Source organism: Molothrus ater, chromosome 7 (assembly GCF_012460135.2).
Source record: "Molothrus ater isolate BHLD 08-10-18 breed brown headed cowbird chromosome 7, BPBGC_Mater_1.1, whole genome shotgun sequence".
In the NCBI taxonomy this organism is placed as follows: Eukaryota; Metazoa; Chordata; class Aves; order Passeriformes; family Icteridae; genus Molothrus; species Molothrus ater.
In genome coordinates, this window is record NC_050484.2 from 22,497,957 (window position 1) to 22,511,676 (window position 13,720).

Here is a 13,720-nt window from a genome sequence, read left to right on the forward strand (position 1 = left end):
TCCCCGGGACGGCAGTGCCCGTCCTGCCTGACCTCTGTGGAGGCCCCGCAGGGGCTCCTGGGGCTATCGCGGCCCCGCAGGGCCGGGCTGGCGGCGGCGATAAGCGGGAGCGGGCGTCTCACGTCGGAGGCGGAGACCCTCCGTGCCTACCGGCCCGGGAGTGTGCCCCACGGCACCGACCGCTCCCCATCCCCGGCGCTGCGGGGGAGGTCCGTGCCGCCCGGGGCTGGGCACGGGGGCCCGGGGAAGGGACACCCGCAGGGGTGCCGGTGCCGGTGCCGGGAAGGAGGCGGGCGGCAGGAGCCGGCGGTGCTGGCGCGGGGCGGGGAGCGGGGCGGGGCGGAGCGGCGCCGGGACCCGGCTGGCAGCGGCGGGCGGCGGCGCGGGGCCCGGACGGGGCCAAGGCCGGCGGCCCAGGGCAGGTGAGCGGGCGCGGCGGGGCCGACACGGCGGCCGATGAGACACAGCGGCGGCGGGGCCGCGGCCGCCTGTGCCGGGCCTGAGCGGCGCCGGCACCGCCCGGACATTCACCCGGCGCGGCCTCTGCCTCACCCTCTGCGAGTTTTTCCTTGATGCGTCCCTGTCCTTGCCCTTGCCTCTCTCCTGCACGGCCCCGCGATTCCCCGAGCATCCTCCGCATCCCCGCCCGCTCGCCCACCCGCGCCCCTGCCGCTGCATCACCGCCGTTGCTCCCTCCCACTTGAGACCGTTCCCGGCTTCACTCTGCCTTCCTGTCCCTGCGGCTCCCGCTGTTCTCGTGTCCGAGGGCATCCTCAGGGGCCCGGGTGGCTCTGGAGGGCCCAGTCTAATGTTGTACCCCCGTCCAGGGCACACAGCAGGTGTGGAGCTCATGGCCATCGCCATGCAAAGCTGGCCCTGCTTGCATGCACTGCCTTGTGTGTGCTGCATGCAGCGTGTCATGTGTGTCCATGTCCAGCGGTACTTGCCCCTGCCCTATGAGGGCCCTTGCTGCTTGGCCATGCCATCCCACTGTGAGTCCCTCTGTGCAGGTGGTACCACGGCCGATCCTGAAACCTTGTCTCGGGCTCTCTTCTCTCCACAGCTGGTGACCTGCCAGGATGGCCGTGCTGGGGGGCTACTGTGAGGGCAACAACTCCATCACCCAGGCCTGGGTCCAGCAAGGCTTCCAGCCCTGCTTCTTCTTCACGTTGGTGCCATCTGTGCTGCTGAGCATCTGCCTGTTGCTGGGTGCCCTGCAGTATGCCTGCTACGCCCGCTTCAGCCGTGCCATGGAGCCCAAGTACATCCCCCGCTCTCACCTCTACCGTGGCCAGGTCCTGCTGTCCCTGTTCCTGGCCCTGCAGCCCTTTGGTGGGCTGCTGTGGCAAGGAGTGGGGCTGAGACAGCTCTATGGGTATATGTTGCTGTATGCCTGCCTCTGGGCCCTCAGCTGGGGCTGTGCCATTGCCCTCCTGCAGCTGGAGCACACCCGGGTGCTGGCCCATGACCGAACACGGGGCCACGGCACTGTTCTCCTCCTCTTTTGGGCACTGGCCTTTGCTGCTGAGAACCTGACCCTGGTGTGCTGGAGGAGCCCTCTGTGGTGGTGGGCACTGGAGGACACCAACCAGAAGGTGGGCTGGCGATCTGTGGCCAGGGAAAGGGGGCGAGGCACTTTTGGGGATGGGAGGGACTGCAGCATCATGGTGTGGTGCTGGAGTATGCATGTACTGCCATGCCCAGGATGTTTACAGTTCTGGGTTGCACCCACACATCTGCCACATGTTTCAGTCCCAAGCTCAGTTATCACACATCTCTCCATGCCCCCACCCAGCTCCTGTCCTGCTTCTACCCAGCACAGACCCAGGTGCAGAAGTAGGGCTGTTTCCCTGATTCCCACACCCCTTTGCCCCCATGTACCCCTTAGAGTAGGTGCACCTTGAGCCAGAGGGCATGGAGCCAGATAATGTGGGAAGGAAGGAAGAAGTCTGGGTGCTGCCTGAGGTGCTGTGCTCAACCAGGCCCTCCCACTGAGCTGCGTGGGGTGTCCCCTTGCACACTGCACCCCATCCCCATGCTCTGCTCATTGTCTCTCTCAGATAATACCCATCCCATGCTCAGGCTTGTACTCAGGGCCAGCTGAGATGCTGAATTCTCACTCTCCATTCAGGTGCAGTTTGGCTTCTGGCTGCTGCGTTACATCTGCACATTCATGCTCTTCATCCTGGGCATGAAGGCCCCGGGGCTACCCCACAAGCCCTACATGCTGCTAATCAATGAGGAGGAGCGGGACGTGGAAAACAGCCAGGTGAGTCCTAGGACTGAAGCAATTTTAGGATATGGCCAGGAAGGAGCTGGGGATAAAATGGAAATACAGCTGCCCTGGGATCAGCATCTTCATGAGATGTGGGAGGACAAGGTTTAGGGCTGCCCAAGCTCCGTGCTTGCTGATGCAGCCCTGTTTAGAGGATGGAGTGGGCATTCTGGAGTGGGACTGGTTTTCTTGGGGTGTTGCCCAGGACCATTGCCAGCTGGATTGGGGTGCCAGGGCAATGACTCCTTGGTCTGCTCTCCCCCAGCCACTCCTGACTGATGGCAGCAGAACCACCTCCACCTGGAAGGATTTCCAGAGGAAGCTGCGGCTGCTGGTGCCGTACATGTGGCCGAGGGGCAACCACCTGCTGCAGGGGCTGGTGCTGTTCTGCATGGCACTCATGGGGCTGGAGCGGGCCATCAACGTCTTCGTGCCCATCTACTACAAGAACATTGGTGAGGCACCTGGAGCTTGGGGTGTGAGGCTCACCACAGCCTCACCAAGTGCTGGGGGGTGTTGAGGTGACCTGGAGGGCTGCAGGGGTTTGGCAGGAGCAGAGTCCAGGGGGTCAGGGTCCAGCACTGGCTGCTGGGGCTGGTTCCCACTGGCACCCTGGGATGCTCCCTGTCCCTCCATCCTGACCCTTGGCACACTTCCCACAGTGAATGAGCTGACAATGGGTGCTCCCTGGCACACCCTGGCCTGGACTGTCTGCAGCTATGTGGGGCTGAAGTTCCTGCAAGGTGGAGGTGCTGGTAAGGACCATTGGGAAGGATGGAGCACTGATGAGAGATGATATTGGGCACATCATACCAGTTCTGGGGTGGCCAGGGAAGCCCATATGCCCCATCACTGCTGTTCTCTTGGAATCAGCAACCTGGGCTGGTCCCAGGTTAGGGAGAGTGAATGGGCTTCATCCCAAATCCCCCTTTCCCAGCTGGACTTTTGGAAGTCTTCTGCAAGCCCCAGTGGGGCTGATCTCGGTTGACCTTTCAGTGTTGCCCTGCAGGTTCCACTGGCTTTGTGAGCAACCTGCGCACCTTCCTGTGGGTGTGGGTGCAGCAGTTCACCAACAGGCAGGTGCAGGTGCAGCTCTTTGCCCACCTGCATGGGCTGTCCCTGCGCTGGCACCTGGGGCGTCGCACTGGTGAGGTCCTGCGTAGCGTGGACCGGGGCACCAGCAGCATCAACAGCCTGCTCAGGTCAGAGTGTGCTTGTGGTGGGTGGGGGGGTTGGCTGGACAGCCCCACCGAGCTGGGCTGATGTCCCATTTCCCCTCCCACCCCCCAGCTACATCATCTTCAGCATTGTCCCCACCATTGCGGATATTGTCATCAGCATAGTTTACTTCACCTCGGTCTTCAGCGCTTGGTTTGGCCTCATCATCTTCGTGTGTATGAGCCTGTACCTGAGTGAGTGGGGGGGCTCAGGGTGCGGGGCTGCCAGGCTGTGGGGTGGCAGGAGCCTTGCAACGCAGCTTCCTCCTGTCCACAGCTCTGACCATCTTCATCACTGAGTGGAGAACCAAGTACCGTCGGGACATGAACACGCGGGACAATGAGGCCAAGTCCCGGGCTGTGGACTCGCTCCTCAATTTCGAGACGGTACTGTAGGAGTTGGGGGGGGTCACTGAGGACTGCTTGGGTGCTGATACCAGCTCTGCTCCTGTAGGTGAAGTACTACAATGCAGAGAGCTACGAGGTGAACCGCTTTAATGATGCCATTGTCAAGTACCAGGTACGGGGTGCTCAGTACCTTTAGGGGCACAAAGGGGGAACCAGCCAAACCTCACAGGCACCTGTGGGGATGATGGAGATCACCACTGCTCTGGTTTGGAGGCAGCAGCATCCCAGAGGACTTTGTCTCTTCCAGGTCTCAGAATGGAAGGTCAGTGCCTCGCTGGGCCTCCTCAACCAGACCCAGAACCTGGTCATTGGCCTTGGGTTGCTGGCGGGGTCCCTGCTCTGTGCCTACTTTGTCACTGAAAACAAGCTGCAGGTAAGGCTGGTGCCAGCCTGTGCAGACCTCTGCTGAGGTGGGGCCCTGGGGCTGGTGGTTACAGACCCCTATACCCTGTCCCTTCCAGGTGGGGGATTTTGTCCTCTTTGGCACCTACATAATCCAGCTCTACACGCCACTCAACTGGTTCGGGACTTACTATAGGTAATGCTGGGAGGTGTGGAAGTGCCTGGTGTCCCCCTCTCCGTGGGTGACTGGGTTGGTATGTGCTCCCCCAAACCCTTTGCTCTGGTCTTTGCCCTCTTCAGGATGATCCAGAATTCCTTTGTGGACATGGAAAATATGTTTGAGCTCTTCCATGAGGAGCAGGAGGTGGGTGCCACCGTTCCTGGACCTTGCTCCCTCGCTGGGCCTGTGGTCCTGCCCTGGGCTGGCTCTGAGCCTGAGCCTCTACTTCGACAGGTGAAGGATGTGGTGAATGCCAGCGACCTGCGCTTGGAGGCTGGGCAGATTGAGTTTGAGAATGTGCACTTCAGCTACATAGATGGGTATGGGGTACTGGGCACAGGCTGGGACCTGCTACAGGGATGTGGGGCCATGGAGTGGCCCTGAGCCCCTCTCCATGTCCCTCTTCCAGGAAGGAAATCCTGCAGGATGTCTCTTTTTCTGTGATGCCTGGGCAGACCCTGGCTCTGGTGAGAGTGGGACTGTGAGTCCACTGTGGGAGGGAAGGATGGGGACAGAGAAGCTGGAAAATAGGAAGGTGGGAAGGGCAGCCCCCAGCAGGACCAGCCCTTTCCTGTCCAGCCCCTGGCCTCCAGCAGCTAGGAATTGGCATCTCTAAGTCCCTTTTCCTTTGTATCTAGGTGGGACCTTCAGGCTCTGGAAAGAGCACTATCATCCGTCTGCTCTTCCGCTTCTACGATGTACAGGGTGGCTGCATCCGCATTGACGGTCAGGACATCTCCCAGGTGAGGGGGAAGGGCTTCCAAGGACCAGGGAGGACACACCAGCTCATCTGGGCCTCTGGGCAGCACTGCTCAGTGCAGGCACCAGCACCTCCCCAGGGCAGGGGTGAGCATGCAGCCCCCACAGCCCCTCTTCAGGCTGTGCCAGAAGTGGCAGAATGGTGCGACTCCAGGACCCCAGGCTGAAATGCTGGGTACAGACCACAGCTCCCTGGGAAGGTCCAGGACCCTGTCAGGGCCCCCCACTGCAGAGTGGAGATGCAGCTGACAGCACATAGCTTGCAAGGAATGGGGCTCATGGCTGAGGGTAGGGTTGGGTTTTGGAGGGATCTTTGCATTTGGTGTGGGTGTGCCTGAGCCCTCTCCCCTGCCTCCCAGGTGAAGCAGGCTTCGCTGCGTGCTCACATTGGGGTGGTGCCCCAGGACACGGTGCTCTTCAACGACACCATCGCCAACAATATCCGCTATGGACGGATCCTGGCCACTGACCAGGAGGTACAGGAGGCAGCCCGGGCTGCTGACATCCACGACCGTATCCTTTCTTTTCCTGATGGTGAGACCCCTGCAGTTCCCGCCATCCCATGCTCCCCTAAGACCTTCTAGCTGCCCTCACAGGTATCCTTGGGTGACATCTCCCATGGGGACACCTGCATGACTTTGTGTCTTGCTTTGCCTTTTTCTGTCTTCTTTCCAGGGCTAGATCAGCCCCTGGGCAGGGATAAGCTGAGGCTCCACCATGTGGCTGTGTAGTCACAGCAGGACCTCCCAGGGCAGCAGGTCCTCATCTCCATTTCAGAGGGCACCAGCACATCATGTTTCTGTTCTTGTGGCTGCAGGATACAACACCCAGGTGGGAGAGCGGGGGCTGAAGCTGAGCGGGGGTGAGAAGCAGCGCGTTGCCATCGCACGCACCATCCTGAAGGGTCCCCACATCATCCTGCTGGATGAGGTAACAGCAGTGGCCCCAGCCCAACCTCACCCAGCTCTGCAGCTGCCAACACGACCTCTATCCCTTCCTCATGTTGTGTCTCACCTTGCAGGCCACATCTGCACTTGACACAGAGACTGAGAGGAACATCCAGGCTTCTCTGGCCAAGGTCTGCGCCCACCGCACCACCATCGTTGTTGCACACAGGTAGGGACAAGGGGAAAGGGCTGGTCTGGCCAGATCCCACAAGAGGAGCACACAGACCTGCCCCCTGCTCAGGAGGTGAGAGCCCCTGGGGCTGCATCTCCTGGCACCATGCAAACCCTCAGGAACCCTCTGCCACCCAAGTCAGGGTAACACCTGCTTCTCCCTGCAGGCTCTCCACTGTGGTAGGTGCAGACCAGATCCTGGTGCTTAAGGATGGACACATTGTGGAGCGAGGGAGGTGAGCACAAGGGGAGGGCTGGGGGAAGGAATCCCCTCCCTGGCTCTGTGGCCAGCTCAGCACTCTGCATCCCTCCATTCTCCTCACAGGCATGAGGAGCTGCTGCAGAAGGGAGGTGTGTATGCTGGCATGTGGCTGCAGCAGCAGACTGGGGACGAGAGCGAGAGCAAGGAGCACCGCACTGAGAAGCCCCAGAGCAGCAAGAAAGCGTCATGAACATGACCAGGAGTTCTGCTGTGACACTGACTTGGGTCCAGGCCCCCACACTGCCTGGGAGTCTTTTGCTGGCTGCAGGCAAGGGCCCTGCCCTTAGAGCTGCAGGGGCTTGGTTGGACACTCCACTACATTTGTACACGTTTATTTTGCTGTTGTGTAGTTTCTTAAACCAGGTCCTTCCCAGGTCCATGCCTGTGTCCTCTGGGCAGGGTACGTGCCCTTTGGTGGGGGCAGGCAGGGTTAGAGCCTGTGCCCTTGGGTCAACTGGCAGCTCTGCCACGAGGTTGAGCTCCTTGGGCTTAGGTGAGCAAGGGGTTGAGCAGGCTGTGAGCGCCTGCCCCATCCCCACACAAAGGGCTGAGCTTGGCAGGGGGCTGCACCCCAACAGCAATGCAAGAGCAGGGCAGCTGGTGTCCCCTCAGGGCAGCTGGTGTCCCCTCATCCCTATGTGCCCCCCGCTTAAACCACCATCCACAGAGATGTGCCACTCTGGGCTGGACACCAAGTGACTGCTCCCTCAGGTACCTCTGTACCTTGTACTATGCTTTTATTTTCTCCCAAGCAGCACTTTGACAAGTCTCAGCATTCCCTGGACCCAGCCTGAACCCCCCTCCCTCAGCTGCTCAGAGCAGGACAGCCCAGTCCTGTGCAGAACCAGGCACAGCCCTGCAGGCAGGAATGGTTGCAGCAGCAGGTGGGAAAGCAGCACAGCTCTGCATGGCTGCAGACCCCCTACAAGAGGCCAGCAGGACAAATCCCCTCCACCCAACCAGGCTCTAGCTAGGCTCAGGGCTTTGTCTGTAAGGAGGGGTTCTGTGCCACTGCTGTCCAGGAGGGGATCTCCAGCAACACAACTGGAAGAACAGAGGCATTTCTACCCCAGCAGCATTTAAACAGGGCCCTGTTTAAGTTTAGGGCAGCAGGAAGGCAGCTGCAACCATCCTATGTGAGCGATGCTGCCATTCAAGTCACTGCCAAGGTTATTTATATTAAACCAAAAAAGGAAATGGAGCTCCATTCAGTCTCAGAGAGGTCTTGTGCCCCAGGTGAGCAGGGTAAGGCCCAACATGCTCTTGTACATGCAAACAGCAGGGAGGCACTGAGGCTGTGGGGAGGGGGCTGCTTTCACACTGCTGGGAGGCTGCACATTCAGCCATCCCATGCCCAGGCAAGAGACCATCCCAGCCACATTTGCTCTTTGCTGACGGGCTGGCACAGCCCTCCCCAGAGATGGAATCCAGCCCCCCACTACAGAAGGCAGCTACATCCCAGCTCTGTGTCTGAGCATGCAGAGACATCCCCACAGAGCTCTGCCCTTGCCCCACAGTCCCAGCAGTGTTGGGACATGGCTGTGGCAACTGCAGGTAAGTGCAGACCCTGGGCTGCTGCTTGCTTTGGTCAGTGTGTACCCAGCCCCATCCTGTACACTCTTCACCTCCCCAGGAGCATCAGCAATTTGCTGCACTAATTTTATATAGGTACTAGGGCTGAAGTGTCAGTGTATATTTGGTTGCTTACAGCTCCCAGGGAGATGAGCTGTCCTTGGCAAGGGGCTCTTGGTACCAGTGTCCGGGCCAGAGCCCCACAGCATCCATGTGGGAGGCCAGAGCCACTCCTTGGGTCACAAGCAGGATCCTGTGTCCACTGGCCCAGCCCGCTGCCCCTGCCTAGGACATGCTGCAGTTGGATGGCTTTGAACCGTGCCCCTGGAACAGAGAAGCACACAGTGAGCAAGGGCAAGCTGGCTTCTTCCCCTCTCCTACAAGAGGGCACATCCAGTGCTCAGGTTCCCAGAGATGAGTGCTCAGCAGTGATGCTGCTGCTGCCCCAGGCTGGGCTGCCCTCCTGGTGAGGACCAGGCTAGAGAGAGCCCAGAGTAAGCAGAACCCAGGGAGCCCCCTCCCTCAAACAGCTAGGCCAGGATCAGCCCACAGCCTCACTCACCTGCCGCTGCGACTGCTGGTACTCGGCTTCGCTCGCCGACAGTGCCCGGGCCAGTGCCAGATCCTCCTCCTCCTGTGTGCTGCTGGGACAGTGAGGGGTGCCTTGTGTGCCTCAGCCTCCCTCAGGTTCAGGGGCTGAGTGCTCAGAGCCCTTCTGGGTTTCAGCTTCTCACTCCAACCCCCAGTATATCTTAAGGCAGGGAGCAACTGAGGATAACTTTGAACAGGCATGGGGCTGGGGAGGGAGCAGAGGATCCAGCTGGGGCTGGCAGCCAGAAATTTGGGCCAAGGAGAGCCCTGTTAAGTCCAATCAGTAAGATGGTGCTTTTAGCAGCATTGGGCACTGTGCCTGGGGACATGAGCTCCTGGGTATCCTCCATGAACACCCCTACTCCACCTATCATGCTCCAGCCAAGCCCATTAGCTGACAAGTGGTCAGACAATAGTTTGCCCTACTCTGTGTGTCAGTCACTGTCCCCTACCAGCACCCCTAGGACTGGGGCTTGCTTGCTGAACAGTTCCCTGTTGGCTCTGGACTCTTCCTTTTTTCCTCTGTCAGCCAGAGAGGCATCATATGCAAACACGTGCTGAGAGGAATGTTATCCCAGAGCCACATGATGCTTCCCCAGGCACCTTTCACACACAGGGGAGTGCACAACACACCACACCACATGCTTTGGGGCTGTACCTGGGCTGCTGTGCTGAGCTGCGTGCCGACTCTGCCAGGGACATCTCCAGAGCTCGCTGCAGGGCCTCTTCCTCACTCTGAAACAAAACACCTTGTCACCAGCTTGGCCAGGCTGGGGGGCAGGAAGCAGCCCTGAAGCACACGTAGTAGGTACAGTCTTCCCTAGCCAAGGGTGGGCAAATCTTCTCTCTCCAGGAGACCAGACAAAAAGGTGATAAACTGGGGCTCTGGACAGATCAGCAGTGCTCTCCCACTGCCCAAGGAGACACATCCTGCTTGCTAATGCAGGAGTATGCCAAGAGTACCAGTGGAAAGCAACTTCCAGTCTCCTCCAGCCTTTGCTTGTACTGTAGAAAGACAACACCCAAGGAAAATGGCTGGTGCACTTTGTCCCTTTGGGGAAAGCTAAGCACCAAGTGCTTAACTCTTAGTGCTTAGCTGAGAGCTGTCATTCGCAGGCACCAGAGCAAGCTCCGATCTCCCACAGAACATTCAGGATCACTGTCTGCCAGGGAAGACACAGCTGGGAGCACAGTCACCTACAAAGTGTGGGCTAGAAAGCATTTGTTACAGTCACTTCTTAGAGGGCACAGAAACCACCCCAAGTGGCCAGGCCAAGCCACTCACCAGTCCATTCTGCAGCATGACAGCTGGAGGGGAGGTGCTGCGAGTCTGCGACGCAGCTGCTCTGCCTCCTCTGCAAGCAGAAGAAAAGCTGCGTTATTGTCAAGGCAGGGAGCCCTAGTATGACTATCAGTCCTGCTGAGGCACAAGAAGAAGGGGGTTGTGACTCTGGCATTCCACAGAGAGCCTAGATGAGCCTGGTCATGCCCACCTCAGAATTACAAGTCAGGCCATCACCTTACCTGGCACAGGCCAGAGAAGAGGAGCTGTCTGCTGCTCCGCTGCTTGATGCAGTGACTATTTTGGAGGAGGATGCCTGGGCTCTGGTAACTGCAGCATGCCTAGGACAGACAGGACACCTGTGAGAAACTGTTTACCATCATGAGCAATTCCTAGGCATTGAACACCTTGGGATATCAAGCTGGATAAGAGAGACACGTCCCTGGCTCCTCTTCCTCCCATGTTGCAGCTGTTATTCTCAAGAGTTTCAAGTGCTCTTTCTCCCCCTAAAACCCTGTACGAGGACAGGCAGAAACCACTGGCTACAGAATAAGGGGATGGGGAAAGAAGCAAGAGCAAAGCCGTCAGCAGACAGTACTGACAGTTTTGCTGCAGGACAGACTGTGTATACTGGCGTGCTTGGTGCTGCAGGAGAACACCCTGGCACAAGGGCACGGAGTGTCAGAATGCAGCAGTCCCAGACAACGGGCTTCTTCCCTGTCACCAATCTGGCAAACACAGCCCCACCCCTCCCAGCCTGTCTGTTCTCAGGCCCTCACCCTGCTTTGGAAAGGGGATGCCCTGCCCCACTGCAGTCGTGGTCCAGGGGGTGCCGATGCTTGAGGCAATAGTTCTTGTGGCACTGGTCACAGATCACCTTCATCATCTCCTTCTGCTTGCAGCCAGGCTTCAAACACTTGTTGGTGAAGATCTGAAAGATGACACGGCAGTGCTGAAAAGGACCATATGCTGTAGGGCTGTCCCTTCTCTCCATGTCAGGCCCTGAGCACTGACCAGCCTTCCCCACCAGCGTTATCTTCTGCAAGGCTCTGAAATTTGTCTCTGAATGCTTTCTTTAGATGTCTCTGAATAATTTCTTTAGATAGTTCATTAGTAATTCACTGGTGCCTCAGTCTCCATAGACAGGAATCTCCATAACCACAGAATGCACAGCAGGAGAAAGACTACCTTGCCCAGGGACTCCTGCCTTCCATACCAGAGCAGTGACAGCCCTGGGCATTACAGCTGCTGCCAGGCTGGATTCCTGCAGGGCCAGCTCCCTGCAGCAATTTCATCCCCTGGCAAGATGGGGTAGCTAATTGCCAACTGCATTTTCCTAATAGCAGCATACAGTTTACCATCTTTACGTCCCAGGTGGCTGCCCAGCCCCACTCCATCACCTTTCTCCCCTGACAGCTTCCACAAAGCCCTGAGGATGCCTCCAGCTCACCAACCCTCCCTGGATCAGCCTGTGCCAGGGCTGAATCTGTGTTGTTTTCATCCCACTGCCAGGCTGTGTCAGAGACCTGGCAGAGCTCACCTGGCAGAGCCCCACAGCACCTACCTTACGCTTGCGTTGTGCAGGGTCAGACTTGCAGTCACGGTCAATATGCTCCCCCACCACAACATCAGGCATCTCCCCCCGCCTCACAGGGACTGGGGTGTTACAGAGGGGACACACTGGGACCTGCACATCCTGCAGAGACAACAACAGGGAGCTGGGAGCAGGTAGCTGGGCAACCATGAATGCTGCACAGTCATCTCTCTCCCTTTCAGGACCTGCCTACCATGGCTTCCACAGCTTCAGCTGCAGTTTGAGATCCTGCTCATGACCCTCCAACCAGCTTGTACAGCAGGTGCAGAGGCACAGACATACACTCTGGGAAGGGAAGATGGTGTGGCTGGGAGATGCCCAAACCACTTCACCCAGTGGGAGAGGGAGGGTTAGATGTTTGTGGCACTGAGACGCAGATCCTGGCTTTCAGGTACATCTTCAGATTTGGTACACATCCCAAGGGTAACTGCTCAAGTGACCAAAGTAACCACAGATTATTATGATGGGTGGCTAGAAAAGCTCAGCAGCTCCATGCAGGAGGGTGGATGAGATCTGCTCCCTGCACTTACCTTCTTGTAGGCAGAGGTGCAATCGTGCTGGGCATAAGCGATGTGGTCGGTGCAGAAGATCTGCTCGCAGGCATCGCACTTCAGGGGAAGGAAGTCTAGGAGCAGGATATGGCATGGGCAGAGAGCATGGAGATCAGCATTGCCCACCCGTAGCCTGGGGGCCTCCCCGACTTCCCAAAGGCAAAACAGTGACCCCGCAGCGAAGCCAGAGCCACACCTCTCATTCCCCAGCATGAAAACAAAAGGGCTGCAGGTCCAGAGCCACGTCTTCAGAAATACTAGGGCTCCTCCTCAAAACGTGCGGTCCCCGAGATCAGGAGTAGCATCCTGAATCACACGGATTTCCCCGCGGGCTGCCGGCCTCAAACCGGTGGGAAGTGATGCTGACAGTCGCTACGGGCTTCGCCCACCGGGATTAGGGGGTATGGAGGGGTCCCAGGGGCCCCGCCGCGTGCGGCCTCCCCAGCCTGCAGCACCCAGGCCCGCCAGGGGGGTGCCTGTCCGGGCCCTGCCCCGCTATCCCGGGCAAGAGCCGCTGCCCAGCCAGGTAGAGCCGCGTACCCGGACAGAACCACGGGCGGAAACCCGGTGGCACGGACAGCCAGTCCCGCCCTAGCGGGGTGCCCGCGGGAAGCAGGAGGATCAGGGACCCCTCCGCCATGGGCAGCACGGGCGACACGTCCCGCCCTTCAAGCCCCGCTGCCGAGCGGGCGCCCGGCGCCGCCCCGCCGCCTCCCCGCAGGCCGGGCTGCCCGCTCCGTGCCGCCCAGGCCCAAGGCCGCGGCCGTGTCGCCGGCGTGCGAGCCGTGCCCACCCCCCGGGCTCCCCGGCGCTCACCCAGGCGCTGGCAGGCGGGCCAGGAGCAGTGCGCGCCCAGGTCCGGGAACTCCATGGCGGCACTGCCGCCACCGGCACCGGCGGCCCCGCCGCGCCCGCTTCCGGCGGGGCGTCACGGGGCGGGACCGGGCACCGCCCCGCCCCGGCGGGCACAGCCCCGCCCCGCGGCCCCCTCGCCCCTCCGCATGCCCTTCCTCCGGGAGCACCGCGGGAACACCCGCTCCAGAGACCTGCCCGGCGCCCGGTGAAGGCTCAGGGGAAGGCGGAGTCCACGAGGGCCATGGCGAGAACCATCCTTCCTGCCAGGCCAGCAAGAAGTGTCTGCCGCCATGGGACAGCTTGAACTTATCCCTCCATCCTTCCTCCCCTGCCCCAAGGGAAACCAGCCACGGATCCTGCCGTGTAACAAAGCTCCTGGCTCTAGTCCAGTCACCTCGGAGTCTCCAGGTGCCATGCTACGATGCCCAGCAGAGCACGGATGGGGTGCTAGAACGGTCAGTGGTGCGGAAGGCAAGAGATGCCACGGCAGCAAAAAACTGGAGTACTGAACAGGGCCAGGAGTGAATTTCATTGATTGCAAAAAAATCAACTCCACAGCCACCCAGTAACAGAACTCAAATGAGACAGGGAAAAAAAGCAGGTATCGCCCAACACCCTGTTCCAGCAGTGACACAAAAGACAGTAACAGTCTGCAGAAGAGGTCTCTTTGCACA

The 13,720-nt window shown here is 59.5% G+C and overlaps 2 protein-coding genes across 6 annotated transcripts; one reads left to right on the plus strand and one right to left on the minus strand.

Annotated features, from left to right (window-relative positions):
• Positions 1 to 132: 132 nt before the first annotated feature.
• On the plus strand, positions 133 to 6,935 carry ABCB6 (ATP binding cassette subfamily B member 6 (Langereis blood group)). 3 transcript variants are annotated; one of them, XM_036386822.2, is made up of 20 exons: positions 147 to 209; positions 1,064 to 1,595; positions 2,132 to 2,269; positions 2,541 to 2,730; positions 2,938 to 3,030; positions 3,285 to 3,477; positions 3,566 to 3,687; positions 3,770 to 3,879; positions 3,947 to 4,012; positions 4,148 to 4,273; positions 4,362 to 4,438; positions 4,543 to 4,606; positions 4,697 to 4,782; positions 4,872 to 4,929; positions 5,101 to 5,205; positions 5,581 to 5,755; positions 6,039 to 6,151; positions 6,243 to 6,337; positions 6,507 to 6,575; positions 6,665 to 6,935. In XM_036386822.2, exons 2-20 carry the CDS (start codon positions 1,080 to 1,082, stop codon positions 6,789 to 6,791), a joined length of 2,523 nt encoding a protein of 840 aa, XP_036242715.1. In that variant the 5' UTR covers positions 147 to 209; positions 1,064 to 1,079; the 3' UTR covers positions 6,792 to 6,935. The 3 variants fall into 3 exon arrangements, 2 of the variants coding, with proteins under 2 accessions (XP_036242715.1, XP_036242714.1); XM_036386821.2 differs by lacking the exon at positions 147 to 209 and adding an exon at positions 349 to 422; XR_008508489.1 differs by lacking the exons at positions 6,507 to 6,575; positions 6,665 to 6,935 and having other exon boundaries at positions 133 to 209; positions 5,581 to 5,697.
• A 378-nt stretch (positions 6,936 to 7,313) lies between these two features.
• On the minus strand, positions 7,314 to 13,458 carry ZFAND2B (zinc finger AN1-type containing 2B). 3 transcript variants are annotated; one of them, XM_036386826.2, is made up of 9 exons: positions 13,008 to 13,458; positions 12,171 to 12,265; positions 11,611 to 11,742; positions 10,826 to 10,977; positions 10,289 to 10,387; positions 10,050 to 10,119; positions 9,423 to 9,499; positions 8,736 to 8,814; positions 7,314 to 8,497 (listed from the first exon to the last, which is right to left on the minus strand). In XM_036386826.2, the coding sequence occupies exons 1-9, from the start codon at positions 13,060 to 13,062 to the stop codon at positions 8,459 to 8,461; spliced, it is 798 nt and encodes a 265-aa protein (XP_036242719.1). In that variant the 5' UTR covers positions 13,063 to 13,458; the 3' UTR covers positions 7,314 to 8,458. The 3 variants fall into 3 exon arrangements, with proteins under 3 accessions (XP_036242719.1, XP_036242718.1, XP_054371362.1); XM_036386825.2 differs by having other exon boundaries at positions 8,736 to 8,817; XM_054515387.1 differs by lacking the exon at positions 13,008 to 13,458 and adding an exon at positions 11,834 to 12,067 and having other exon boundaries at positions 8,736 to 8,817; positions 12,171 to 12,251.
• Positions 13,459 to 13,720: the final 262 nt, after the last annotated feature.

Coding starts and splice junctions, on each gene's coding strand:
- ZFAND2B (XM_036386825.2), bottom strand. CDS start 13,062: ATGGAGTTCCCGGACCTGGGCGCGCACTGCTCCTGGCCCGCCTGCCAG. Junction 10,120..10,288: donor TCTTCTCTGGCCTGTGCCAG/GTAAGGTGATGG, acceptor TTCTGCTTGCAG/AGGAGGCAGAGCAGCTGCGT. Junction 8,498..8,735: donor ACCAGCAGTCGCAGCGGCAG/GTGAGTGAGGCT, acceptor TCTCTGTTCCAG/GGGCACGGTTCAAAGCCATC.
- ABCB6 (XM_036386822.2), top strand. CDS start 1,080: ATGGCCGTGCTGGGGGGCTACTGTGAGGGCAACAACTCCATCACCCAG. Junction 2,731..2,937: donor CATCTACTACAAGAACATTG/GTGAGGCACCTG, acceptor CACTTCCCACAG/TGAATGAGCTGACAATGGGT. Junction 5,206..5,580: donor ACGGTCAGGACATCTCCCAG/GTGAGGGGGAAG, acceptor CCTGCCTCCCAG/GTGAAGCAGGCTTCGCTGCG.